Source organism: Ambystoma mexicanum, chromosome 3q (assembly GCF_040938575.1).
Source record: "Ambystoma mexicanum isolate Mex_15411 chromosome 3q, UKY_AmexF1_1, whole genome shotgun sequence".
Lineage (NCBI taxonomy): Eukaryota > Metazoa > Chordata > Amphibia > Caudata > Ambystomatidae > Ambystoma > Ambystoma mexicanum.
Window position 1 is genome coordinate 271,335,468 of NC_090926.1, and position 27,962 is coordinate 271,363,429.

Below are 27,962 nucleotides of genomic sequence, written 5' to 3' on the forward strand. Positions count from 1 at the left end.
CATGGGGGACGCATTCTCTTTCCCCTGGGACGGCCTGTTTTTGTATGCGTTCCCTCCGTTGCCGTTGCTTCTTCGGTTAGTCAATCAACTCAGACGGTCCCGGTGCAGGATCATCCTCGTCGCACCGGAGTGGCCGAGACAGATATGGTACCCGCACCTTCTGGACATGTCAGCGTCCCCTCCAGTCAAGCCTCTGCCCGTTGCAGATCTTCTCACCTGGGAAGGAGGCGCAATTCTGCACTACGCCGAGGATCGCTGAACCTGAAGGCCTGGCTCCTGTACGCTAGAGTTTGGGGACTATGATCTCCCGGCGGATTGTAAGGAGGTGCTTGCAAAGGCCAGAGCTTTGTCTACTCTCAAATGCTACAGGCTCAAATGGAAGAGGTTCACCGTTTGGTGTCGTACTCAGAAGATCAACCCTCTACGAGTCACTGCTCCGCAGGTGCGTCTGTACTTGTCATTGGCCAAGGCAGGACTGGCACATGCTTCCATCAAAGTTCACCTGGCTATCTTCCGCTACACCAGGTCTCCAGGACGATCATCCTTATGGTCGCATCGATTGGTCAAGGAGTTCGTCAAAGGGCTATTTCGCTCGTTCCCGCCGGTGAAGGCTCTGGCCCCGGCATGGGAACTTAATGTGGTGCTTACTAGGCTCATGGGTCCTCTGTTCGAGCCTATCCATTCGGCACCACCGACATTTTTGTTGTGGAAAACAGCTTTTCTTGTTGCCGCCATATCTGCACGACAAGTGGGAGAGATCCAGGCCCTCTCTTGTAAACCCCCTTACTTGACATTCCACGAGACGAGGGTTGTGCTACGGAAGCACCCCTCTTTCATGCCCAAGGTGCCGTCGGACTTTCAATCAAACGAGCCCTTGGTGTGTTACCTGTATTCTTCCCGATGCCTTTGCCGCCGGCTGAGAGGACTCTGCACTCGCTGGATGTGGCTAGAGCGCTGAAGTTCTATGTGGACCGCACAAAGAGTGCAACGTTTTGTGAACTTTGGTCCTGTGAATCATGGGAAGGCCCTCTCCAAGGCTTTTATTTCCAAGTGGCTCTCTGGCTGCATCACCCATTGTCACTGGTTGGCAAACCGACCATTGCCCGCCCCTCCGAAAGCCCATTCGACCAAAGCGATCTCTGCAACTACGGCGTTCCTGTCTGGTGTGCCCCTGCTTGACATCTGCAGGGCTGCTACGTGGAGGTCGACACACACCTTCACGAAATTCTACTGCATCGATGGGGATTCCAGGGAGGAGCCCAGAGTCGGCCAAGCAGTGCTGCGCAACCTGTTTGCTTGAAAGTGACCCTGGTGAGGAGGTAAGAGATGCTTAATGTTGAGATGATTAATGTTGTGCCTTGTCACCTCCCGTGGTTGTGCATGTGTATACTGCTATGTATTCTTTATTCATGAGCATGTGAATCCATGCCAGACCCCATGCTGGAGAAGGAACAAGTTACTTAACTGTAACTGTTATTCTCCAGCATGGGTCTGGCATGGATTCACATGCGAACCCTCCCGCCTATCCCCTCTGCAGCTCTTTTCTTGGTCCTTCTGCCACTTTACGTGCTACCAAATCTAAAGATGGCCGCCAGGGGAGGGGCTTAGGTAGAGGGCAGTCATTGGCTGTGGGCAGTATGACCCAGAAACCAGTCATTGGTTGTTAGGAGAAAGACAGTGCAGAAGTGAAACTGATTTTTTCTTTACTGAGGATTCCCAGACTGACGGGGAATATTCATGTGCATGTGATTCCATGCCAGACCCATGCTGGAGAACAGTTACAGGTAAGTAACTTGTTCCTTATCCTCTTTAACAACTTATTGGCAATAAGCGCCTGTTGCTGGGTTGCCCTAGCGACTCCCCTTTTAACTTTCTTTTGCTAACCTTCGTAGAACTACAGTTCCCAAGGGTAGAAAGGATCTTTGGATCTCTTTTGACATTTTATTCTGTAAAGCCAGCACACGCCACCTTATGTGGAGTGCTGGGGAGATGCAATGTATCCCCTTTCACATTAAAACTGTAACAATTCCGTTACAGGGACACGCTTACCTTCAGTGACTGGTGGCAGTGATACCTTGCATTAATTTGGTTCACCTTAACACGGGCTGTGTTCACAGCGGCAGTACAGGCACCTAAGGGTGCTAATTTTACCAAAATGGCCCCGGTCTTCTTTTTTCGCCATTTTAGTGTTTCTTGTATTTCTTGTTGCTTCCCATGACATCCAGGGTGGGAAATTGCATTGTGTGATTTTTATCTTCGGCGGGAGTCGTCTTCTGTGCTCCTTGAAAAGACGCCAAATCCGCAGACCCGCATTCAGCCGCGAGGAAAATCTTGCCTCGAGCCTTCTCCATCGATCCCTGCTGCAAAGTCCCTTCCAAGGTCCTGCTTTCAGTCACCACGACAAGGAATCCATTGACCGGGTTTTTGGCTGCAGATTCTGAAGTAGTTCTGCTGCAAAACCTTCAATGCTGAGGTACTGTTGTCTTTGGTATGTACTTACCGTAAGCCTGTTAGGATTTCTGTGTAGCTGTGGGTTGTTTTCTGTGATGGGGAGGCCTCTCCTCCAGTGCACCCAGTCCCACTGCTAGAATCCTGTTAAGGTGTCTTCTGCAATGCCCCCTGTACCCTCTTCTAACTCGGAAGTAAAGCACTCACCTGTTTGCTCAGCCTTCCTGAGGAACTCTGACTTTTGCTACTTAAGAGCCTATCCTGATACTGCCTGTTGGGCACTGGATTCTAGTGCCACTGAGAATACTCATGCTCCAAGAATAAGGGAAATACTTTAGTGATTGGGACGTTTGCCTAGAAGAGAAAATGAGTGTTTAAAGTTACTTACTTGTAAAGAGTTGGTTGGTAATTGTAACTCTAAGAGTGAACAGTTACAAAGGTTCTTGCTTACCTTGGATGTGTGATGCACTATTCTTAAAAGTATGGTTAACATATTTTCTTTCTTAGAAACTGTTTTGCCATTCTAATAGAAAGTAGATGTGAAGTTGTGTTACTCTCCTGTGATTAGTTTTTTCCTCTTCCCAAAAGTAATGTTGGTTTCACCAGATTATTCCTGCAGGGTAATTGTATTGAGTGTCCTCCAACTGGGTCTTGCTTCCCCTGACTTGCTGTAAACCTGTCAAGAATAAGTCTGTATTAGGTTGTTGCCTACCTAGAATAACTGAGTCATTCAGCAAAGTGTAACATTAGGGTTTACTTTCCCTGTCATATCTAACCTCTGGCGATCTACCTGCATGTTCCTAGCACCGACATTTTTGCTACAATTTATACCACTGTATATTACTGTATATATTCCATTGTATATTACTTGTATATTCCCAAAGTTTACCTACACCTGTAATACCTGTTTTCTGGACCTAGTTCCGGCCCTGTACATTATTTGACTATTGTATATTGTATTATGACCATGTACATGTACCTGAAACGAAGTTGAGCATATTCTTGTCTTGCGCGCCCTGATGCCCCAGGGTATGGTGCGCCTTACAAATAATAAACTAAACTAACCCAGATTCTGTGGTTCTAACTGTCTCCTATAAGTCCTATATCTGTCACTTGTATAGTTGGGAAAGATCTACCCTGGACTCCTTGTGAGATTAAAAAAGGTACATGGGTTTTACTTAGCTGTGTGCCATCCAAAAATAAGTTACCAGAGTTACTGCTTATCTCAATCTGTGATTCACTGATCTCAAAAGCACCTGTAATTGAATATTACATCCTTAGGTCTGACTCGCCTACTAGAACTGTGTGTTATCACAAAAGTAGTTCTAGGTTTTTACTGTGCCTGGAGTAAGTGTGTCAAAAAGAATATTGTCCAGTTGTCCCGATTATGTGATTTGTACAGAGTCACTGTATAACTGGTAGGGTCTACTGGCCTTTGCATTACTGAATGTAATTGTGAAAGTAACAGTTGGTTTTTACTCCCCAAGGAAAGGTCTGACCCATACTGAATGTGTATGAAAAGGTTTTGACTTCCCTAGAACTACTGGTGGGTATTCCAAATTAGGTTTATACTCTTAAGTTCCGGCCCCTTTCCTCCATACTGCATGTGAGTCCCTTCCAAGGGATGGGAGATGGAACCTTTTTGACCAGAAAAAAACGTCTTCCCCTTTAAATTTAGAGGCGAGTGGGGGTGCGGCCCTGGGAGCATGTGCTGCCCTGACTCTGCCCTAAGGCGCCACACCTCATTCCCCTTTTCCGCATCAACGGGAACGGGCCGAATTCATCAGCGCTCCTGGGTTTGGCTTTGGGCATGTAATTCCATGCACGGATACGTCTTCTTTTTTGTCTTTTTATCATTCAGGTACTCTGTCCTCAGCCATCACGCTCCTCCCTAGCGCATGTCGACTTCTGCAGGGTTCAGCAGGTGTCCATCCTGCGACGTGTTCTTCCCGACTAAAGACCCCCACGCACTCTGCCTACGGTGCCTTGGCCCAGACCATGGCTGGCAAGCTTGTACTGTGTGCGACACGCTTTCCTCGAGTTCTCTGAAGAACAGACTAGCCAGGTGGAGGCAGCTCTTCCCGAGATGCCCTCCAGAGGACCTGAAGGACTTCGTCTATCTTTGATCCAAGCCCAAGGTAGGGCCACTCTTTTCCAATGCACCCCGCAAGGGAGAGTCCTTCCCAAGGACTTGACCCCACAGGAGGGACTGTCCAGGTCCTGGTACCAGCGCAAATATCGAGGTTGAATCTGCTACCGGCCGACAGGCCCACGGATCAGTAGATCCTCCCGGTGACAGTGCTGAGGGACTGGAAGTTTCTTTTATCGGGTCTCCACCCGAGTGACTACGCCCTAGAATCGGCCTCATGTCCGAGGGGCTGCCTTTACGCAGTTCTACGAGCAGATCCTTGGAGAACGAAACGCCTACCGGGCCTCGGCCTGAGGAACAGGGTAGGCCCCCTTATCCACACATGAGTCCTGGACGGGGTGGGGCCCAGTGAGCCGAGCAACACGATGCAGGCATGTGGAAGGCAGCTTGACAAAATGGCGGTTGCGGCAGAAAATCCAGACATCCGGCCGACGCTGCTCCAGGGAAGACAGCAGGTGGAGGACCGTGTTTCGAGATGGGACTGGTGTCGACCAGTTATGTGGCCTGCAGTTTACCCTTCCTTCGCGCAAGGCAGGTTCCCACTGCATCCATATGGGCAGGGCACACGTTGGCTCCTGCAGCCCCTCTCTACCCCGTCAATACCGCCTACCACCACTCCGGCCTGCTTGGACCGGTTCTTTGAACGGTTCCTCTGGCTCATGAAATCTCCTCTGATGGGGGACATCCTTAGGGATGCCATCAGGGACGTGCTCCCGCCAATGGCTCTGGTGCTGCATGCCCCTGTTCAGCTGCCAAAGCCCGCTCCACCCCTCAACCGATAGTGCAGGTGGTTCCGTACCAGCCCTCGGCTCCGGTCTCCACACGCCAGTCTTTGGCACCCAGCACCCCTCCACCGGTGCCGGACCAACCGGACCCTCAGGTGGACACAGATGAGTAGGATGACCCTGACACACCGTCGTTAGCCAAGCCCTTACATGAACGCCTTGCAGGGTTGGCAGAGTACTTGGGCCTTCCTCAACCAGAGGTCGAGCAACCATCAGAGGAGGTCTTCGCCGAAGTCCTCACGCTACGTCCCACAGCGAGAATGGGGATCCCGATGCAGAAAGCCGTAGTTGCCTTGGCCAAAAAAGGCTGGCTCAAGCTCCCCACTCAGTCCAGCCGGTCAATCGACGCCTGGACGCCAAGTACGGGCAGATGGACGAGGTTAAACTCATGCTATCGGCCCACCCTTAGCCACACTCTTCGGTGATCGCTGCAGCATCACTATACTCCAAGCCTCAGTTGTCCTCGGCCTCTTCCTCTGCGGCGCTGCTAGGCAAGGCGGAGAATATCTTGGAGGTGTATGGAAAGAAGCTGTATTCCAATGCGTTCTTGCACCTTCGTCAAGCCAACGCAGATGCCATGCTGGCAGCCATTAACCAGAGGCTCTGGTGGAAAAATTGTGGATTTTCTCCCAGAGCTTCCGGCGCAGAGCCAATCGCGATTCAAGGCGGCTGAATCCAGCTGAATCCAAAGGGCTGATTTCCAGACTACATAAAGCTATCGACTCGCTGGGAGTCCCCTACCAAAGGTCCTATAGTGATGGATGGGAGAGTGAACTGGGAGGGATATATGGGGGGAGCCTCCTCTACACTACCCCACATTTGGCAGAAATACAGGGAATAATAATAACCAGGTGGTATAGAACTGCGTCCCGCCTGCACCGGTCTCACCCAACCACCTCTAAGATGTGCTGGAAGAATTGTGGGATGGAAGGTACCCTGCTTCATACTATAAGGGGGTGTCCAGGAATACAAGACTTCTGGCTCGAGGTCAGATCCAAGTTGAAGGACATTCTAGGGCTAGATGTGCCAGGAGACCCCAAGCTCTGTATCTTGGACATTGACGCCTCACTAGATCTATACTGTATGAGAGCAGAGTGCAAGTTGCTGGCGCACTGATTATTAGTGTTGTCAGTTCTCCATCTTTGGAGGAATACTGCACTTCCCTCTAACACTGTGGCTGGACAAAGTGTGGACCATTCTCGCAGTGGAATAACTCCCCGTTAATATGAGCAACTCTCTTCTTTCCTTTACGGCTGCTTGGACACCTTTCCTGCAATACACTCAAGTTTGCAATGCCATGTTGGGCCCAATTCGATTGAGAGCCCTTAACCTGGTGGATTAGCCCTGAGGTATGCTCCTTATTGTTTCTGTCACTGTTGTCATTTTATGAGCCTTCTCGATACCCTGTTGAAATAAGTTTATCTGAATGTACTCCTGTGGGTGGGGGGAAGGAGGCATGGGTCGGGGGATTTGAAAATATGATGAGGTTTTACTATTGAGTACCGGAATCTCCCGACCCATGTAAAGAATGCCAGAAAATCACCCAAAATGGTACGAGGACAAAGAAAGGACAAGCACACAAGAAATAGCAAGAAAAGACCACCATTTTTGGATCCATGTTCACCCTTCTTTGCATTACTACAAGTCAGCAATTACCCAAACAAAAAAAAAACATGTACAATGAGAGAATCTGCAATGCCAAATCTAACACCAAAGAGCTCTTCAACATCCTGAGAGACTTAGTCTCCATCCCCTATACCAGACACATGCACCAAAGACATCTCTTGGTGTACCAAAATACAAGAAGCACTCCTTGGCAAAATTGCTATGCTACAAGCCAAAATTGAGTCAAAGAAAGAAAACCTTACTTTGATTGACAATCCCACCTCTCACACCCACACCTCGGATAACAACAACCTATTCAAATTTTCCACCGTCACTACTAAAGAGGTTGAAGACATAATCAACTCTCTAAAACCTTCTAAATGCCAAGGCGACATCTGCCCTGCTCCAGTTATCAAAGACGCGGCTAAACACCTTGCACCCTTCATCACTTCCTTATTAAACTCATCCTTCTCATCCACCATAGTACCCAACAACCTAAAGGACTCCTGGGTTTTACCGCTACTTAAGAAACCCACTCTAGACCCTAGTGTCCCCACGAACTATAGACCTATCACCACTGTGCCCTTCCTCCTAAAGATCCTCGACAGAGCTGCCTACTTGCAGATCCAGAACCATCTAGAGACAAACAACTTGCTAGGGCTAAGACAATCGGGCTTCCGCCCCAAACACGGCACAGAGACAGCCTTTGATCGACTTCAAGACACAAATGGACAACCTCAAAGACAATGGCAAAGTAGCCCTCCTTCTCCTCCTTGACTTGTCGGCCGCCCTTGACTTAGTAAATCATGACATTATCTGCAATCACCTAGCCTCAGCAGCTAACTTCTCCGATAAAGCCAATGCCTGGATTCAATCCTTCCTGAATAATAGATCGATGAGGGTCTTCGCTCCCACAGCCTCTGCCGCACCAGCCCCCGTTACCTGCGTCGTCCCCCAGGGTTCCTGCGTTTCCCTCACACTATACAATGTATTCACAAAACCTCTCTTCGACATACTAGACCACCTGGGTGTCAACTACACGAATTACGGCGATGACATGCAAATACTCATCCCACTAACAGACGACTATTCCACCGACAACACAGTACTTCACAATATTTATTCCATCATCCAAGAATGGATGGCCAAACACAGACTCTGCCTCAACGACGACAAGACTGAGCTCCTTCTCTTAGGCTCCCAAGCCAGACGCCACAATCTCGACAAATTTTATCAGACATTCACCATTGACAGCAACAACATTTCTGTCTCCAACAGCGTCAGAACTCTTGGTATCTACCTTGACTCCTCCCTCACACTGACAAGACAAATCAACGCTATCTCATCCTCCACCGCTTACAGATGCAAGCTCATCAATGCCAGCAGACCCCACCTGTCAAACTCCAACTGCACCACCCTAGCCAGAGCATTAGTACTTTCCAAAGTTGACTATTGTAACGCTCTTTACCTGGGCACTAGCCAAAAAAACCAACAAGCTTCAAGTTATACAAAATAACGCATTAAGAGCAGCTATGAACATTCCCAAACACGAGCACATATCTGCTAACAGACGCGACTGTCATTGGCTTTCTATACCTCAGAGAATCGAATATAAAACACTCACACACACAAATGTTTATCTAACCAAGCACCCAGATACCTCTCAGACAACCTCACGTTCCACACATCATCCTGCCTAACCAGATCAGCCCAAACATACTGCTTAAATATACCTAGATTTAAGCTCCAAAAAGCAGGTGGCACAAGCTTCCCAGTGCTTGCCGCAAAACTACCTGAGAGTCAAACCATCCTTTTACCGCTTCAGACATAGCGCCAAAACTTGGCTTCTGGCCAAGGCCTAAATCGCCGACTGACAACTCATTTGCATATACCATTTATCCTGCACACTCTCAAATCTTGCTAATACGTCTCAATCTGTATATTGTCAGTAACTGAGCTACAATGTGTATATTATCAGCAACTGTTTTCACAATATTTTCATCTCATATAATGTTTACATACTCATGTAATGCTTACCTATTCTTACCATGCCTGTAACATCTGTCTACAACACTTTTTCTCTACTGTGTAACCATGTCAAGCGCCTGGATGCCCCAGGGTCAAGCAGTGCGCTATACAAATAATAAACTAAACTAAACTTCGAAGGGATTGTGTCCTCCGACGTATTCCTTATCTATGATATTTGTATCTCCAGCTTGCTGGCCTCGGAATTTTTTTTCCCCATTAGAGGGCGCTGTGCGTCAACGTCCGTCGAGTATGTGCTCCTCGACGGCCACCTTATCGACGCCGACGTCATCATGCCTATAAATGGCCAAGCGCAGCATCCGTTGCTCAGTTCCGTTTTTCCGCGCATCGTGTGCCTCGGAATACCGTTGCTCAGTTCATCAGTCGATATATATTCATATTTCCTCGAGAAAACAGACTCGTACTCTATGGCTTCCTCCTCCGACCCGACGACTCCTCGGTCCGGTTTCAAAAAATGCCAAGACTGTGGGAAGAAAATGTCGTTGACTGATCCTCACAGGATCTGTTTGTGGTTACTGGGAATCGAACACCAATGTTCGGAGTGTGAGGAATGCCTATCCATGACGGCGAAAGCCTTGAAGGAGCATAAGGGGAAGCTCGAGAGAGGTAAGTCAGTTTTAACTTCCTCGAAAGTTTCCAAGGTAGAGTCGAGACATTTGTCTCCTCACCGTCAAAAGCATTCTCGGTATAGGTCTTGAAGTGGCTTCCACCACTCGTCGAGGTCTAGACACTCGAAAAAAAGACAAAGATCATCCCCTTTATCGTCGTCTTCTAGTTCCCCTGAAAGAGTAAATTGCCCCACTAAGCACAGCTCTCAGGCTGAGTGGGAGGAATTCAGAAAAAAGATGCTAAGCAGCCTCGTCCCCCTCGAAGTCAGCTGAGGGTGATACCCCAGGTGAAAAGCCCAAAAAATCTAAACGCCACGAGTCGAAGCACCCGGCGAAAGAGTCGACCTGAAAGCGCCATGAACCATCGGGAAGTAAAGCATCTTTGACACCATCGTCGAAAGCCCCTTTGAAGCATAAATCAGAGCCATCGACGCCTTTATCGAAGGGTTCTTTGACGCATCCGTCGATCGAGTCGACGCCGGCGTTGACGCCGATAAAAGAAAGACCCACGGCTATTCCACAGCCAACGGTTACTTCGAGAGCCTCCGACACGACGTCGAGAACGTCGTCGACATCCTCGAGGATTCCAATCCTCTCGAGTTCTTGGAGGCCTCTTCCAGTTTTCTCGACGCCTTTGTCTGCGCCTTCGAGGATTTTTACATCGGCGTCGACGACATCTACCTTTTCAAGGCCACTGATGATGGCTCCCTCTGCCTTAGAGATGGGTTTTATACCATTTCACAGACCAGAGCATCCCCCCTTAATTTCAATTTTTGAAGAAAGGGAGGATTCTGATCAAGAAAGGCCTTTTGGGCTGCAAAGGACCACATAACCTGAACAGAGACTTTTGCCTCTGAGGAAAGAAGGTTGAAAGACCTTCAGGATGCATTACAGGAAGCAAGTGGCCTAGACACTTCCCCAGAAGTGGAATTTGTCAAACCAGACCCAGGGGAACATGCTGATACCCCTTATAGAACCCTAATGTCTAGAATTATGGAGTTCATGGGTTGGTCTGCGCCTTCACCTGTTTTTCAACAGGATGACCTCACAGATATTCTGGATAAAGGTCCACAGGAGGATCCTGTGGTTCCCTTTCATTCTGCTTTACAAAGAAAGATTTTGACTAACTGAAGTTGTCCCTGCGGTTAACAAGAAGTTGTCAGCGAAATATAGGGTATCTGCTGATGACCCTGAATACCTATCTAAGCACCCTACTTCAGAGAGTCTTGTGGTCCAGGCTGCAACTTCATCAGGCAGTACTTCTGCTTACCCTACTGCTCCTCAGGATAGGGATGATAAAAAATATGATGCCATGGCTAAGAAAGTCTTCTCAGCCTGTAGCATGGCTTTAAAATCTATTAATGCAACTTGTACGCTTGCTAGGTTCAGCCACACCCTTTGGGAGTGTGCTTCATCGGCGGCTGACTGCATTCCGGAAGGAGAAGAAAGGGACGCATTTTTAAATATCATCAGAGATGGTAAAGATGCAATGTGTGAGTCCCTTCAAACTGGCATTGATTCTGCTGACAGTATCAGCAGGGCTATGGCGGCAAGCACCACAATCCGCAGGCATGCGTGGTTGAGAAAGTCCGGCTTTGCTTCTGACGTACAGGCCAGACTTTTAAATATGCCCTTTGACGGTTCTAACCCTATTTGGTAAAAAGGCGGATGACAGTTTGGAAAAACTACATACATCTAAAGCAGCAGCTAAGTCACTAGGAGCTGCTATCCGACAAACTAATTTTCGTCCCTCAGGATCCTCTTGGAGAGGAAGGTCCTTTCGCTATTATTCCTCATATGGAAGAGGCAGAGGACGACCGACTCAAAGAGGCCAAGGAAAATGTACCCGTGGTGGACGGGGTAAAGGAAAGAAAGCCGCAGGAGCCGCTTTACCTTTGGCAACTGCATCAGCCGCTCCCAAACCACGCTGAGGTCTCCCATCACAAGACACCTGTAGGGGGCAGGTTAACTCACTATCTGACGGAATGGCAGGCTATTACGTCAGATGCTTGGACATTGGAGACAGTTGCCCAATGTTACTGCCTGCCTTTTCTATGCATTCCTCAGAGACATCCACCGGGGAACAGCCCTCTGAAAGTGCCGGATCCGCCCCTCTTGCAGGAAGTTGTAGACCTGCTAGAGAAAGGGGCCATAGAACCGGTACCTGTAGCGGACAGGAACAGGGGCTGGTACTCCCCCCTACTTTCTCATACCAAAGAAAGACGGAGGACTGAGACCCATCCTGGACTTACGAGAATTGAACAAGTTCCTCAGGAAGGACAAGTTCAAGATGGTAACCCTCTCTCAGATCCTTCGGGCCCTCCAGCTTCAGGACTGGTTGGTATCTCTGGACCTTCAGGATGCTTATTTCCATGTGCCTATCTATCCCAAGCACAGGAAGTACCTGAGGTTCGCAATTGGCAACTCTCATTATCAATTTTGCGTTCTACCATTTGGGCTGACCTCCGCCCCGAGGATCTTCACCAAGCTGTCGGTTGTGGCTGCAAGTCTAAGGAGGGAAGGGATTCACATCTACCCCTACCTGGACGATTGCTTGATCAGAGCAGTTTCTTCGGAACAAGCTCAGATCCAACTAGATTATGTCTGCCACTCCCTTCACAGGCTGGGCTTCTCCCTCAATTTAAAGAAATCACAGATGATGCCATCATAGAGACTTCAATTCATTGGAGCAGTCCTGGACACGTCCCTAGGAAAAGCCTCGCCACCAGAGGTGAGAGCTCAAGATATTCTGCAGATGGTCACCAGGTTTCAAAATGACCAACGTCTCCCAGCCTACGACTTTTTGAGGTTGCTAGGCCTCATGGCATCCTGCATATTCCATGTGTCAGAGGCCCGCCTGAGAATGAGATCCCTTTAGTGGGCACTGAGGACTCAGTGGTCACAATTCTCAGGGAGGATGACAGATCTCCTCCGGATTCCGGACAAGGTAGCCCACGACCTTATATGGTGGGCCTCTCCAGAGAACATCTTGAAAGGAGAACTGTTTTGGCAACCATGGCCGGAGATAACAGTAGTCACAGACGCCTAACTCACTGGGTGGGGAGCCCATGCCAACGACTTCACCATCAGCGGTCGTTGGTCTCCATCGGAGTCCAGACTACACATCAACCTGTTGGAGCTGAGAGCCATCAGACTGGCACTGAAGGCTTTGCTGCCGTCTGTACGGGGGAGAAATGTCCTGATAATGACGGACAATACAGTGGCCATGCACTACCTCAACAAAAGAGGAGGCGTAGGGTCACTGCCACTGTGCAGAGAGGCGATGCAGCTCTGGTTTTGGGCAATTCAGGAAGGAATCTCTCTATCGGCAATTCACCTAGCCGGAGAGAAGAACTTGACAGCGGACGTTATGAGCAGGCAGAACACAGTCTCCCACGAATGGGAGATAGCTCAGGAAGTCCTTCAAGAGATCTTCGCCCTTTGGGGAACCCCTCAAGTGGATCTGTTCGCCACCAGTATCAACAGGAAGTGCGACAGATTTTGCTCAAGGGAATTTCCCCCGAGAGGAGCTCTAGGAGATGCGTTCATAGTGGACTGGGAGTTCCCACTTCTGTACGCGTTTCCTCCGGTCCCTGTCATTCCTCAAATGATCAGGAGGTTGAGAAGGTTTCGGAAGACCATGATCCTAATTGCCCCGGATTGGGCCAGGAGAACGTGGTACCCTGACCTTCTGGACATGTCCATCTGTCCTCCAATTCGTCTACCGTACAGAGAGGATCTTCTCTCTCAGAAGGGAGGTCAGGTTCTCCATCCAGCCATCAAGACCCTCAACCTTCACGCTTGGTATCTGAAAGGTTGAGGTACAAGGATTGGGACCTTCCAGATGACGTCATGGAGGTGTTGCTTTCGGCCGGAACACCAGCAACTAAGACTCTATACCGCTGCCGTTGGAATAAATTTTGCAGCTGGTGCAGAGAGAAGAATATCGAACCCTTTTCATGTGGTACACCTGCAGTGTTATCCTTCTTACTTTATTTGGCAAATTCGGGCCTTCAAATTGGCACTATTAAGGGCTATCTCGCAGCGCTATCTATCTTTAAGCGCACTGCAGAGGAGCCATCGTATTTCAAAATTCCATTGGTAATACAATACCTGAAAGGTCTAACTAATGTTTACCCTCCAAGACCATTCCAAGTTCCCTTATGGGACTTAAATCTAGTTTTAAACTTCCTAAAAGGTGCTCCTTTTGAACCACTCCACTCTTGTTCATTGAAGTTTCTCACCCCAAAACTGTTTTATTGGTAGCATTAACATCTGCTAGAAGGGTTAGCGAGATACAAGCCCTGTCTTGTAAACCTCCTCATACAACTTTTCACAAGGACAAAGTAGTGCTACAGGTGAAGCCTAACTTCCTCCCAAAGGTAGTTTCGGAATTTCACATTACTCAGAAGATTACTCTACCTTCATTCTATCCTCCTCCCCATCCGGGGAAAGAGGAAGAGAGACTACACAGGCTGGACCCTAAGCGAGCCTTGAGTTTTTACATCAGTAGACTTGCTAAAATTAGACAAGCAGACCAACTCTTTGTAGGTTACGCAGGACATAAGTTGGGATTACCAATAACCAAACAAACCATCTCCAAATGGATTATTTTAGCCATTCTGGAATGCTACAAATTGGCAGGGAAAGAGCCCCCTCAAAATCTAAGGCTCATTCCACCAGAGGTATCGCAACATCCTCAGCTCTTCAAAGAGGGGTACCAATTAGAGAAATATGTGCGGCTGCCACATGGTCGTCCGCACATACCTTTACCAAATATTTTTGCCTGGATTCCTCCTCTAGTCAAGAGACTAGATTTGGCAAAGCTGTGTTACACGCTGTTCATTCTTAAAGGGTAATATGGCATCTCTTAGTCCCGCCTCCAATCACATACCACTGCTATGGGAGTCTATCATAGATAAGGAATACGTCTGAGGACACAATCCCTTCGAAGAACAAGTTACTTCTTACCTTGTAACGTTCTTTCGATGGGATGTTCCTCCGACGTATTCCTTATCGCCCCTCCCATCCATCCCCGCAGTAACATTTCTTTTGTGGTTGCAGTTTACGCTCCTTCAAGGGTAGTAACCATTCATACAATAAGTACTTTACTCTACAAAACGGAACTGAGCAACGGTCGCTGCGCGTGGCCATTTATAGGCATGATGACGTCGGCGTCGATACGGTGGCCGTCGAAGAGCACCTACTCGACGGACGTCGACGCACAGCGCCCTCTACTGGGAACAAACATTTCCGAGGCCAGCAAGTTGGAGATACAAATATCATAGATAAGGAATACGTCGGAGGAACATCACATCGAAAGAACGTTACAAGGTAAGAAGTAACTTGTTCTACTGGGGCTGTGAGCACAGCCTACAGCTAAAAATGACACAAACGTTGGTAGAACTTGTCCACTGCCACCAGCCATTCAGGTATGTTTGTCACTGTGGAGCATTGAAAAAGAGGATACAGTGCAACCCTTCAGCACTCCACATAAGGTGGTGGTATGTGCTGATCTCACAATGTAAAATGTAGAGAGGAGAAAAGGTATCCCTCTACTCTTCAGGACATGTGTACTTACAATATGGCTAAAGAAATATATAAAGGGAAGCTTCCAGCAACATTGCACAGAAAGTGCTGTGTGCTGCAAAAGTATATTGAAGATCATAAAAAGTGGGAGGAAAGCATGACTCCAAAATTAAAGTATGGAGAGACACACAAATGACTCCCATAGCCAGGGTAAAAGAAGGGGGTGAGTGGGGAAAAAGTTCCCACTCACCCAGGAACATAGGCAAAAACACGAGCCCTGCCAAATGTGCTGGGTGTCTCACAATTGAAGGAGATTTGGCATAAAACGGAGAAATCTACCTAACTTGCACTTGCTGCGTTCTCGTCTTAGGGGCATTGGGTAGCTCTTGATGATAATGTATATTTGTGTTCATGCATACTCTGGCCTATTTCTCTGATTTTCTTAGAGATATTTTGTCTTTCAGAGCTGAGAGCCAGCCAGCAAACAGCCATGAATCAGATGAAGAGATGCTAAAGGAATCACGGCAGAAGGAAGCCTTCTTGTGAGTGCTTGTGAGGGGGTCTGTTTACTTTTAGTCATACACATTATGTATGCTTCTAATTCATGTATGTTGTATGCCTGGTTTGTACCATATTTATAATTTGTAAAAATAGACCTGCACGGTTCCCTGCTTCTGCTAAACATATTTCTCATAAAGAAAGGCAAGGGGCAAAAAAAGACAGACACCCCAGCGCTTGCAGATGGAGTATTGGTTTGTAATAGTCAGCGGGTGATTGTATGGTGTGGGTGTATTGCCCTATACTCCACACTAGAGATAATGAATTTGTAAAGTTCTCCAGCATGGGGTCTGGCATGGATTGACATGCTCATGAATATTCCCCGTCAGGCTGGGAATCCTCGGTAAAGAAAAAATCAGTATCAGTTTCGTTTCTGATCTGTCTTTCGTAGTAGTAACCAATCACTGATCTCTGCGTCATACTGACCACATCCAATGACTGCCCTCTACCTAAGCCCCGCCTCTGGCAGCCATCTTCAGATTTTTACCGCACGTTCAAGTGTTGGGATCCTCGTGCTATTGCTCTCGAGCGTTAGTGCTATTTTTCACGTTTCTTCTCAGAAAAATTTCTCTTTTTTCAGTCAAAAGAGCCTCAAGCTCCACCGTTTCTTCATCCGATCAACGGGGACCCGTGTCGGATTCGTCTACGCCCCTCAAGGGTGAAGATTTCGTCGAGCCACGCTTTTGGAGGACTCCAGAAGTTTCTCAGGCCCATCTCTGACATGGGCCAGGAGAAGGGAAGCTCGACGCCCGGAAAGCTGTTCAGGGTCTGCCCTGGATGCCAGCTTCAGAATGTCTTCAAGGAGGACGAACACTCCCTTTGCCTTTACTGCCTTCATGAGGACAAGACGCACGTGGAGAAGGACTGTGCGTTTTGCGGCAATATGTCGGAGCGGACCATGAAGGACCGGCATCAACGTCTCGCCAACTGGCTGGAAGGAAAGAGCCCGTCAGGCGAGAAGAAGAAGTCCGAACGGTCTTCTAAGACCTTTGAGGGCGCCCCGGCGACGGGGGTCCAACAGAAGGCCAAGCACCGCGAATCCGCTGGCACCGGGAGCGCCGAACGGTCGGGCTCTACCGGCGCCAGGCAGGGCGCATCCTCCCCGGCGCCATCAACCACGAGCCAACGCTCTGGCTCGGGTAAGAGGAAGGCCGAGCACCCGGCGAAACTCCTGGGGAGACCCCAGTCGTGCCCTAAGGCCCCATCGGAGGGGGAGCGAGGTGGTGACCCTCCCCCCAAGGAGAAGGCGGTGAGCGCACCTAAGGTGGTGAAAGCCTTGATCCATCCGGCCAAGGCCTCTATCGAGACAGTCATGGCGGCCCTGGCTCAGCCTGTGGAGGCTACACCAGTGGTGGCGACCCCGGGGCCCAGAATCTCCCTGCCACCGCGGAGGGAGTCCTCTTTCATGCCCATCAACAGGACCCCCGTGAAACCTCCGACGGAGAAGAAAAAGCGGGGGCAGGAGGTCGTCGTGGACTCGGACTCAACCTCTGAGGAGGAGCTGATCGAAGTCTTAGGCCACGGCTCTGGCGTGGAAGAAGGCCATCCTGTCGGGAGGGACCCCGACGTGGAAGACGACGAGGGTGTCGAGGATGCCGACGGGGCTCCTGATCGCCTGTCGGATCTCCCTCAACCAGTGCCGCAAGACAACTCGGCGGCCATTTTGTTGGCTATACAGTCCTTATGCTCGGAGATAAGGACGAGACTGTCGTTACCACCAACGGAGGAACCGCTCCCGACGGGGGACCCGGAGCCAGGCCCTTCTGGGAGCCCTCCCCCTAAGAGAAGGAGGATTCATCCTCCACCTCCTTTTCAGCCATCGCGCCCTGTTCAGCCCTCCTCCCCGTCCACGACACGTGGGGATGATACGGGGATTGACACGGCCGCGACGGGTACAGACAACGAGGTTTACGACGAGGATCTCCTGTCGTCACCTCCCACCCGGGCTTCCCCGCCCGACGAGATTGGATCGTTTCACTCCATGATCGTCAGGGCATCCGAGCTTTTCCAGCTCTGCCCGGAAGAGAAGAAGAAGGAAGGTTTCCTTTATCAACGGCGCGAGACCAAGAGGAAGACGGTCCCTGCTGTACCTCTACTAGACGACATTTGGGATGAGGGCCTCGCCCTCCTCAAGAACCCGTCCATGACGCCGACTCGAAGGGATCGGTACGAGAAGAAGTACCGGGTCCCTGACGCGGCCCCCTTGTGCCTTCGGGCACAGCTGACCCCGGACTCGGTTGTCTCTGCGGCGGCCAGGAAGAAAGCGCGGGGGGGGGGCGCGGCCTCTACGTCAACCTCCCCGCCGGACGGCGAGGGAAAGAAATTGGACACGATGGGACGCAGAGTCATCTCGTCGGCAGCGACGACGATTAAGGCGGCCAACGCCTTGGCTATCGTAGCCCGCTACGGCAGGGAGTTGTGGTACAAACTGGCCCCCCTGCTGGACTTCCTACCAGACAAGAGGGCGGAAGCCCTAGAGATCTTGCAGGAAGGAGAGGTGGCATCGGACCACGCCATTACGATTGCGACGGACATCGCTGACACTGGATTTCGCCAGTTGGGAACGGCGTGTGCCTTAGGCGGCGTGGATGGCTCAAGGCTTCTGACTTCTGTCAGGACGTGCAGACCAGAGTCTTGGACATGCCTTTCGACGGAAACAACCTGTTTGGGAAAACAGTGGACGATTCCCTTCAAGCCATCAAGGCGGACACGGAGACGGCCCGGGCTCTTGGGGTTCTCCAGCAACGGCGGCCGCCCTTTCGGAGCGGCAGAGGCAAACGGGGTGCCTCCAAAGGTTCCGGCGGCGGATTTTCCACCTACCGTCAAGCGGCCCGTTTGTCATCACAGGAAGCTTACAGGGGACGAGGCAAGTCAGGCGGACCCCGCCGTCGTCGCCAAGGAGGACAAGGCGGCAAAGCCTTGTCGAAGCAGGACTGAACCTGCCGCGGGGTCGGGGCCCCCACCGAAGCACCCCGGTGGGAGGCCGGCTGGCGAGCTTCGTCAGCGTGTGGGAGTCCATCTCCACCGACCGTTGGGTGCTGGACGCCCTAGCTCAGGGTCACGTGCTCGAGTTTCTAAAGAGTTGCCCGCGCGTCCCCCCTGTGACCAGGAAAGAACATCACGTCCCTAAACTTCTCTTGGAGGTAAAGGCGATGCTCAAGAAGGGCACCATCGAGCTCGTCCCAAAGAGGCTTCGGGGCTCCGGAGTTTACTCAAGATACTTCCTTGTGAAGAAGACGACGGGAGGATGGCTTCCCATCCTGGACCTACGACGACTGAACAAATTCATCAAGGCACAGAAGTTCCGGATGGTCACACTCCAACACGTCCTGGGTCAACTGGAGGAGGGCGATTTCCTGTCGTCGTTGGATATGGAGGATGCCTACTTCCATATTCCCATCCTAAAGGGACACCGAAAGTTTCTCAGGTTCGTGGTACAAGGGCGTCACTACCAGTTCAGAGCCCTTCCCTTCGGATTGAGGTCCGCACCCAGGGTGTTCACCAAGTGCCTCGCACCAGTGGCGGCGCAGCTGCTCCGAGAGGGGATCCATGTCTACCCCTACCTTGACGACTGGCTCATCCGAGCAAAGACGAAGGAGCTCGCCGTGGAGCACACGGCAAGGACCGTCCAACTGCTCACAGACATGGGATTCTCCATAAACTACGCCAAGTCCCACCTGGTGCCCGCGCAAGACGCACTGTTTCTGGGAGCGAAGCTCGACAGTGTCACTTCTGGCCTCTCCGTCGGAGGAAAGGACGAGGGCCATCTTGGGCAAGGTGCAGCGGATGCTGGTTGCGGACGCGGCCAGGGTGAGGTCCATCAAGTCCCTCCTCGGAATGATGTCTTCTTGTATTTATCTCATCCGCCTGTGCAGGCTCCGGATGCGCCCGTTGCAGGAGTTCCTGGATGCGCGCTAGATCCAGACAACGGGCAGCTTCGAGGAGAGGATCACACTCGACGAGAGTTTCCGACGAGCGATCCGGTGGTGGGGCACCCACGCGCATCTGACGGCGGCATGGACTTCCAGACCCCCGGCCACCAGGAGACAGTGACCACGGATGCCTCCCTGGAAGGGTGGGGAGCGCACACCGAAAATCTGCACGCGAGAGGCCTTTGGCTTCCGACGGAGAAGTCCCTCCATATCAACGTCCTGGAGCTTCGTGCAGTGTTTTGGGCCCTCAGGTCCTTTCTTCCGTCCCTCAAGGGCAAGGTGGTGAGGATCTTCACCGACAACACCACCACCATGTTCTACATCGGGAAGCAGGGCGGTACCAGATCCCCAGCCCTGTCCAAGGAGGCGCAGGATCTGTGGCATTGGGCCCTCGCCCAAGGGATGTTTCTGGTGCCGTTTCATCTGGCAGGCATAAAAAACACCGTCGCCGACTCGCTCAGCAGGGAGCTGCGCTCGTGCCACGAGTGGGAACTACGACAGGATCAAGTGGACCGCCTCTTCCGACGGTGGGGCACACCCCAGATCGATCTGTTCGCGACATCGACGAACTCCAAGAGCCAGAGGTTCGCCAGCAGGTTATGGGCGATGCTTTCTCGTTCCCCTGGGAGGGCCTGTTTCTATACGCGTTCCCTCCATTGCCATTGCTGATCCGGCTCATCAACCAGCTCAAGAGGTCATGGTGCAGGATGATCCTCGTCGCACCTGCGTGGCCGAGGCAGATATGGTTCCCGGACCTTCTGGACTTGTCAGCGTCCCGATCAATCAAGCTGCCAGTGGACGCGGATCTTCTCTCCAGGGAAGGAGGCGCCATCCTCCATCACGACCCGAAATCGCTGAGCTTGCATGCCTGGCTCCTGCAGCGTTAGAGTTTGGAGGATACGACATACCGGCCGACTGCAGAGAGGTTCTTGCAAAGGCCAGGGCATCCTCAACTCTTTAATGCTACGGACACAAATGGAAGAGATTCTCTGTCTGGTGCCACGCACAGAAGATTAAGCCTCTACGGATTACGTCTCCCCAAGTACTGCCATACCTACTGACGCTGGCCAAAGCTGGACTGGCGCACGCGTCCATCAAGATTCATCTTGCTGCGATCTCCCGATACACCAGAACCATGGAGCGGACGTCTTTGTGGTCTCATCGTCTGGTGAAAGAGTTCATGAAGGGACTGTTCAGATCGTTCCCGCCGGTGAAGGCTCCGGCCCCGGCGTGGGAGCTCAACGTGGTGCTGACCAAGCTCATGGGACCTCCGTTCGAGCCTCTGCACTCGGCTCCGTTGAAGTTCTTGTTGTGGAAAACAGCGTTTCTTGTGGCCATCACCTCCACACGAAGAGTGGGAGAGATCCAAGCCCTTTCCTGCAAGCCCCCGTACTTGACCTTTCACGACACGAGGGTAGTGCTCAGGACGCACCCCTCCTTCATGCCCAAGGTGCCGTCGGACTTCCACCTCAACGAACCCTTGGTGTTGCCTGTTTTCTTCCCGTCGCCTTCGTCGCTGTCTGAAAGGACTTTGCACTCGCTGGATGTGGCTAGAGCGCTGAAGTTTTACGTGAACCGCACGAAGTGTTTTCGGAAGACGTCACAACTTTTTGTGAACTTTGGACCTGTCAATCAGGGGAAGGCTCTCTCAAAGGCCTCCATTTCAAGATGGCTTTCCGGCTGTATCATGTACTGTCATCGGTTGGCAAACCGACCGCTACCTGGCCGTCCGAGAGCCCATTCCACCAGAGCGATTGCAGCTACCACGGCGTTCCTATCTGGTGTGCCCTTGCTGGACATCTGCAGGGCTGCTACGTGAAGGTCGACGCACACCTTCACGAAATTCTACTGCGTCGATCGGGATTCCAGGGAGGAGTCCAGGGTCGGCCAAGCAGTGCTGCGCAATCTGTTCGCCTACGTTGAGCCTGGTGAGGAGGTAAGAATTGCTTAATGTTGAGTTTGATGTAATGCTTAATGTTGAGCCTTTGCCACCTCCCGTGGTTGTGCATGTGTGTACTGCTATGCATTCTTTATTCATGAGCATGTGAATCCATGCCAGACCCCATGCTGGAGAAGGAACAAGTTACTTACCTGTAACTGTTGTTCTCCATCATGGGTCTGGCATGGATTCACATGCGAACCCTCCTTCCTACCACTCTGCGGCTCTTCACTTGGTCATACTGCCACTTCACGTGCTACCAAATCTGAAGATGGCTGCCAGAGGCGGGGTTTAGGTATAGGGCAGTCATTGGATGTGGTCAGTATGACGCAGAGATCAGTGATTGGTTACTACTACGAAAGACAGATCAGAAACGAAACTGATACTGATTTTTTCTTTACCGAGGATTCCCAGCCTGATGACGGGGAATATTCATGAGCATGTGAATCCATGCCAGACCCATGCTGGAGAACAACAGTTACAGGTAAGTAACTTGTTCCTTATACAATCACACTGCGCCAAACATGATGGGTTTTATGCACAAATGCACATATTTTAATTCATTGCAAGATCAGCCTGACTAGCGTTTCGAGACTTGGCTTTTCTTCTGAGGCTGAGACAATTAGTATCATAAAGTTTGTGAATTCATTGGTAACAATCGTTAACAATCAAATGAACACCAAAGGCAAAAAATGTTCAACAAAGGGTGTTACAAACCATGATTCCTATATGTGACAGTCCATTGACAAACAAAATCCATGAACCAAAAACCAATTGAATTTGGGTAAAAATGCAGTATGTTGTGCATTATATGTGACAAAAAAAGAAAGGGGAAAGAGAGAAAAATAAGGGAGGGCCCACACAGCTATACCATGTCGATGTCTGGAGTTCTCACTGAACGAAGGATAGGATCCAAGTTTCCTGAAACTAAGAAGCCGAGTTGAGGAATCGCTGGTGACCCGCTGGAAGGTTTGGCACATTGAGCCCTCTGTCGTTCTGCTGGACCCCTCTGCATCTGGTCATCCTAGAAGGTCTGCGAAGACGCTTCGACCCATTGGAATAGTGGGACCAACTATTCTGGGCACCTTCATCAAACCCTGCAAGTAAGCCTTTTCGAAAGTGTCCCTGGGCCAACCAGTGGGATGACCAGCTTAGGCAGGACCTTTGCCATGATAACACCACCATGTCGAGGAGACACTCAAAACTTGGTACGTCGCTAGCTCTGTGTTCACGACACTCGCACCGAATTTCGTACACTTGGAGTTCCCAGGTCTGGAGTAAAGTGAGTGCGCCCGAACCAGACTATACGCGGTTATGTCGCCCAGCTGTGGTGACAAACTTTGCGGGTGCGCTGCTTTTGTGCCCCTCTTGCGCCTGAAGCCTGCTGCAGTGAAACTGGCCTGATCCATCCACCAGGAATGGAGAAGTCGCCACTGTCCCGTTTGGGAATCATCGCTGTATCTTAGTCGCTGAAATCCGCAGAGCTGCCAAATGGCTGCACTTGAACCTGCAACCGAAGTGGCCTCGACTGCCGAAGTTTGGTCCGGAGTGTGCCAGTGAGTAATGACAACCCTGGCCAGTGACCCTTAGCGCCTCCATCAATTTTTACACTCGAGTGACCCCTGAGGGCCCCTCTCCTTTCCACTGCTGGTGCGAACTAGAGAACCATTCCTGAACTCTGGAACCTGTTCTGCCCTTTTGGAGAGACCCTCCACGAATAGTGGGAACTTGATCTTCATCGCCTCGCCCACCTTCCTGATTTGCTACAGACCCTTGAAGAGACCCCGTTTTTGCCCATTTGCATTACCGCGTGCGCCAGCATTGCAAGTACATTTGAGCTCTAGGCTCCACTCTTCTTGGGGATTGGACTGCCTCTCAGTTAGGATTGTGTTGGATGCTGAAGGGACTAAAGAATATATGCACTGCCTGTTTCCTTCCCCTTTTATTTACGGCCCCATTTCGTGCATTAACCCTTTAGACCCCATTGGTCTTGTATATATGTATTTAGATAGGATTGTATTGATCTAAAAGTGTTACTGTGATTGTTAGTGTGGTGAACTTTCAAAGGCCTTGAAATACATATATTTGTATTTTTAATATATCTACACCTGACTGGGAGTGATTTGTAAGTGTCCTTTACTCTGTGTGCTCATTGAGGTCTTTCAGTCACCCTCACCCCTCCTGAGACCTAGTCTTGATCGCCACCAATGCTACCTTGATTGGTCTGGCTTGTCCAGAAGGTTACCCTGTTCCTAGAAACTAGCCTGGCCTTCTGAACCTCTGCCCACCAGGTCAGAGTCGAGAAATCTGTCTTAACAGTTGCCTCTTTGTACCTCAGTTACTAATCCTAAAAAAAGTGCTATATACTTTGTCCATTAATTGTACCTTGTCTCCTCCCTCTGTCCCAATGACACTGTACGTCTGACCACCTTTTTATTTTGCTCCATATGTAGTTGTTTAGAGTTTTTGCTGGACAATGGTGCTGATCCTTCCCTCCGAGACAAACAGGGGTACACCGCAGTACACTATGCAGCTGCTTACGGCAACAGACAGAACCTGGAACTGGTGAGATTCCTCTTAATTGCTGTGTTGATGGAAAGTGTTTATCTGTAAAATCCCATAGAGTAGGTCAAAAAAGGATTAATGAATACTGTTATTGAGCTTTCTTAAAACCCATATGTAATTACGAGGCTCTTCGGCCATGTGTCATTGCTAGGAAAGATTGTGTGCAGTACCCTGTGGTATACCGTACCAGCCTTGTCCTCTTGGCAATAGTTAACCCAAGCCTGGGTTAAGCAGGTACTACATGTGTTGGTAGAGTGACTGAGCAGCCAGGCTTATATCAAGAGGGGTCAATGCGAGATGTAGGGTTGTAACAGAGTTTCACAGTGACAGTTATTCAAATAAACTCTTGCACACAAGGTTTCTTGATTAAACAGTTATTAATTTAACAGTTGAATATGCCTTCTTTTGAAGGGAGCAAATATATAACACAAAAATATACTTCAAAATACACACAGTTTCTTTAAATCAGTAGATACCCATTTGGGATGGCACACAGACAATGCCTACACCCTGTGGTGACTTAAATAACTAGGACACTGTGGACATTGATATATCACTGGCACATTTAGAGCAATACTGAGGTTGGTGTCAAAAGAGAAAGATAAGGGAATAAAACAATGGTTAACAAATATTTTTAAGCAGGGAAGTACTTTTTGAACCCTTCAATGCAAAGTAAATTAACCCGTTCCCAGCTACACAAGTTATCTAATGTGTGACATTTGTTGAGGGATAGTTAAAGCACAAAGTCAGAGTTAAGAAGTGTCTTTTAGGGAGCCAGGACAGCCAGTGGTAGTGGAGCAAAAGTCTAGGTGAGCTGAAGCACTTCTTGCAGGTAGGTAAAAAGCCTTGCACAACGTTTTAGAAGTCTTTGTAGAAAATGAAATCCGTGTAGGGCCACAAGCTGGGAGGCTTGTGAGGGGCAAAGCTTCAAGCAACTCTGCAAAAAACAACCAAGACCAGTCTCAACTGAGAGCTAGCAAGGCTGCACAACAAGAGGTGCAAGTATCCCTTTGTTTACAGTACCTTAGGTCTGAAGAAATTGGTTGCAGCTGGCTTCTGTTCCAGTTGTAGTATGGCAGATCCTGTTGTTCCTGTGCCTCCGTAGTGGGGACAAGAGGGAGGCAGTCTGGAGCTTCCTGAACTATGATTTGAAGGTCAGCAGCTGCAATGGACAGACTTCAGATCAGCAGCACTTCGTGGTTTCAGCTTCTCGCGAATAGCACCACCGCGTTTCTTGGATACCTTATGGACTTTACTTACATCTGCGGTCCAGCATTCTGTTGAAGTGGCTCAGGCTTGGTCATCCTGCTTCATGGGAGTCCGGTGAATCTTCCTGGAGCTCAGGTCTGACTTAAAAACGATGCACTCGATCCTGGTGTTCCTCGTCCTTTGCAGGGCTTCTCTAGTCAAGGCAAATTCAGAGTTTCAGCACAGCAGCAGGGCTTCACCGGGCAAACAAACGGTGCAGGAGTTGCAGCAGGCGTCTCTTCCTAGTTCTTCTTCGGATTCCTTCGTCCAGTGGTCAACTCTGTCTTCTAAGCAAAATACCTTGCCTTTTATTCAGGTTTCTCCAATTCAATCGCAGCTTAGCTGTCACTCACACAGCAGGTTGGCTGTGTGAGTGACAGCTAAGCATACCAAGGACAGCCAGCCAGCCAATCACCCAAGGACAGCCAGCCAGCCAATCACCTTTGGGTGCATTCCTGTAACAAGGGGATTAAGCACAGGGAGCCAGCCTCCTCCGTCATTCGACCTATGAAAAGAGTGTCAATAGCTGCTTTTTCTGTCGCCCTCACTCCCCCTCCTACCACTGACTCTCACTCTGACAAAGTCCTTACTAACCTTCAACTTGCAATCTCCAACACTCTGGATTTCCTTGCCGCTATCATAAGGATCTGCATGAAACCTGCCTCCAATGCAATTCCTGGTATGTCTCTGACCTGGCCGCTCTGAAACGTGAGTGGAAGTAGTGGGCCTCCAGCACATCCTCTGACAAACTGGCCTGCCGTCTGCTCCAAAGGCAATACAGACTCGCCATCTGCTCAAAGAAGAGGGCCCATATCCAACCCTGCATCTCTGCGGCCACGAACACCAGGGCTGAATTTATCAAAATCTGCAAGGAACTCGCCAACCTTACTGCAGTCTCCACTTCTCCTATAATTTACCTGGCACTCTGCACTTCTCTAGCCTCATCTCTAAAACTCAGGAAATCTTGTCCTGTCTCCTATTCCTCCCTCATCTGATCTCAGGCCTCCCTTGGCCCCCTTCTTCGCTCCCCTCCAAATATTATCTTTTTCTCCCATAACACCTGATGAGGATTCTAGACATGTCCGCTCTATGAAGGTCTCATCCAAACGGGTGCTCCCCTGCTCCTCCAGAACAATCAAGGACAACATTGTCTCCCTTGCTCCAGCCTTGGTCGATTTCTGCAATCACTACTTTGTCACTGGATCCTTCCCCTCACTCCTCAAGTACACCCTTGTGCACCCTCTCCTCAAAAAGCCTTCCGAAGACCCTTCCTGTCTGGCAAACTACTGCCTTATCTCCATTAACCTCTTCCTGGGAAAACTCTTGTAGAAGCCGGCCATCTCCCAGCTTATCCGCCACCCTGAATCTGTGGTTGCCTCCACAACCGCCAGTCTGGCTTCAGAGCTTCCAGAGGCACAGGAACTGCTCTCCTGAACACCGGTGAAGATCTCCTCTCTAATCTCGATTACAGCTCTCCTTCTGTTCTTATCCTTATTGAACTTTCCTCTGCCTTTGATACGGTTAATCATGCCACCCTGATAAATCTGCTCTGTGATACCTTTGGCATCACAGACCTGGCTCTAGACTGGTTGACTTCCTTCCTCTCGGACCGACCTTCCCAGGTACAACTGGGACCTTTTCTCTCTACCATCTCACTCTCCACTTGCAGAGTCCCTCAGGGCTCTATCCTCTTGCCTTGGCTGTTCAACGTCTACCTGCTTCCTCTAGCCCACTTGATCTCTATCTTCTCTCCTAACTTCCAGTGCAGCTTGTCCAGAGACACACAGCTCTCCTTGAAGCTTCCCTCATCCGCCGCCTCCTCTTCCTTTCACATTCCTGACTACCTGTCTAATCAAGCATGGTGTTCTGCTAACGATCTCCGCCTTAATGCCAGTAAGACAGATATCCTTCTCATTGGGTCCCCTGCTCCCTCTTTCCCCTCACACACACACTGGCTGCCCTCCATGGGCCCCCTTGGTGTCATCGACTCCTCTCTCTCTCTCTCTCTCTCTCTCTCCCTCTCTCCCTCTCTCTGTCTCTCTGTCTCTCTGTCTCTCTGTCTCTCTGTCTCTCTGTCTCTCTGTCTCTCTGTCTCTCTGTCTCTCTGTCTCTCTCTTTCTTTCTCTCCTCACATCACAGACCGTGCCAAGAAGTCCCACTTTGCTCCATCTGCTCAGAGGCATTCTCCCTTTCCTCAACTTCCACAGAAACTCAATGTCTCCCGAGCTCTGGTACTCTCCAGGCTGGAGTACTGCAACATCCTCTTCCTTAATCTGCCTAACTCCTCCATTCGCCCCCTTCAACTAATCCAGAATAGTACTGCGAGACTTATCTTTGGCATCAAGCCCAGGGACTGCATCTCCCCGGCTGCAGAATCTCTCCATTGGCTCCTGGTTGCTGCGAGGATCAAGTCCAAGACCCTCTGCATCATCCATAAGGCTTTCTGGGGCCCGGGACCTCTCTCCATCCAACTCTCTCTCCCTCTAAATACCTCCCTGCTGAAGCCCTTTGGTTTTTTTAGCTCCAACTCTCTGCAGATCAGATGTATTT

The 27,962-nt window shown here is 50.2% G+C and overlaps 1 protein-coding gene across 3 annotated transcripts in view; it reads left to right on the forward strand.

The window, feature by feature from the left end:
- The window catches only part of ANKRD52 (ankyrin repeat domain 52), a 1,656,133-nt gene that overhangs the window by 826,975 nt on the left and 801,196 nt on the right, over window positions 1–27,962 (forward strand). For all 3 annotated transcript variants that reach the window (XM_069653745.1, XM_069653746.1, XM_069653747.1), the window contains 2 exons: window positions 15,635–15,712; window positions 24,053–24,164. In XM_069653745.1, coding sequence (XP_069509846.1) covers window positions 15,635–15,712; window positions 24,053–24,164 — 190 coding nt within the window. The remainder of the gene's footprint in view (window positions 1–15,634; window positions 15,713–24,052; window positions 24,165–27,962) is intronic.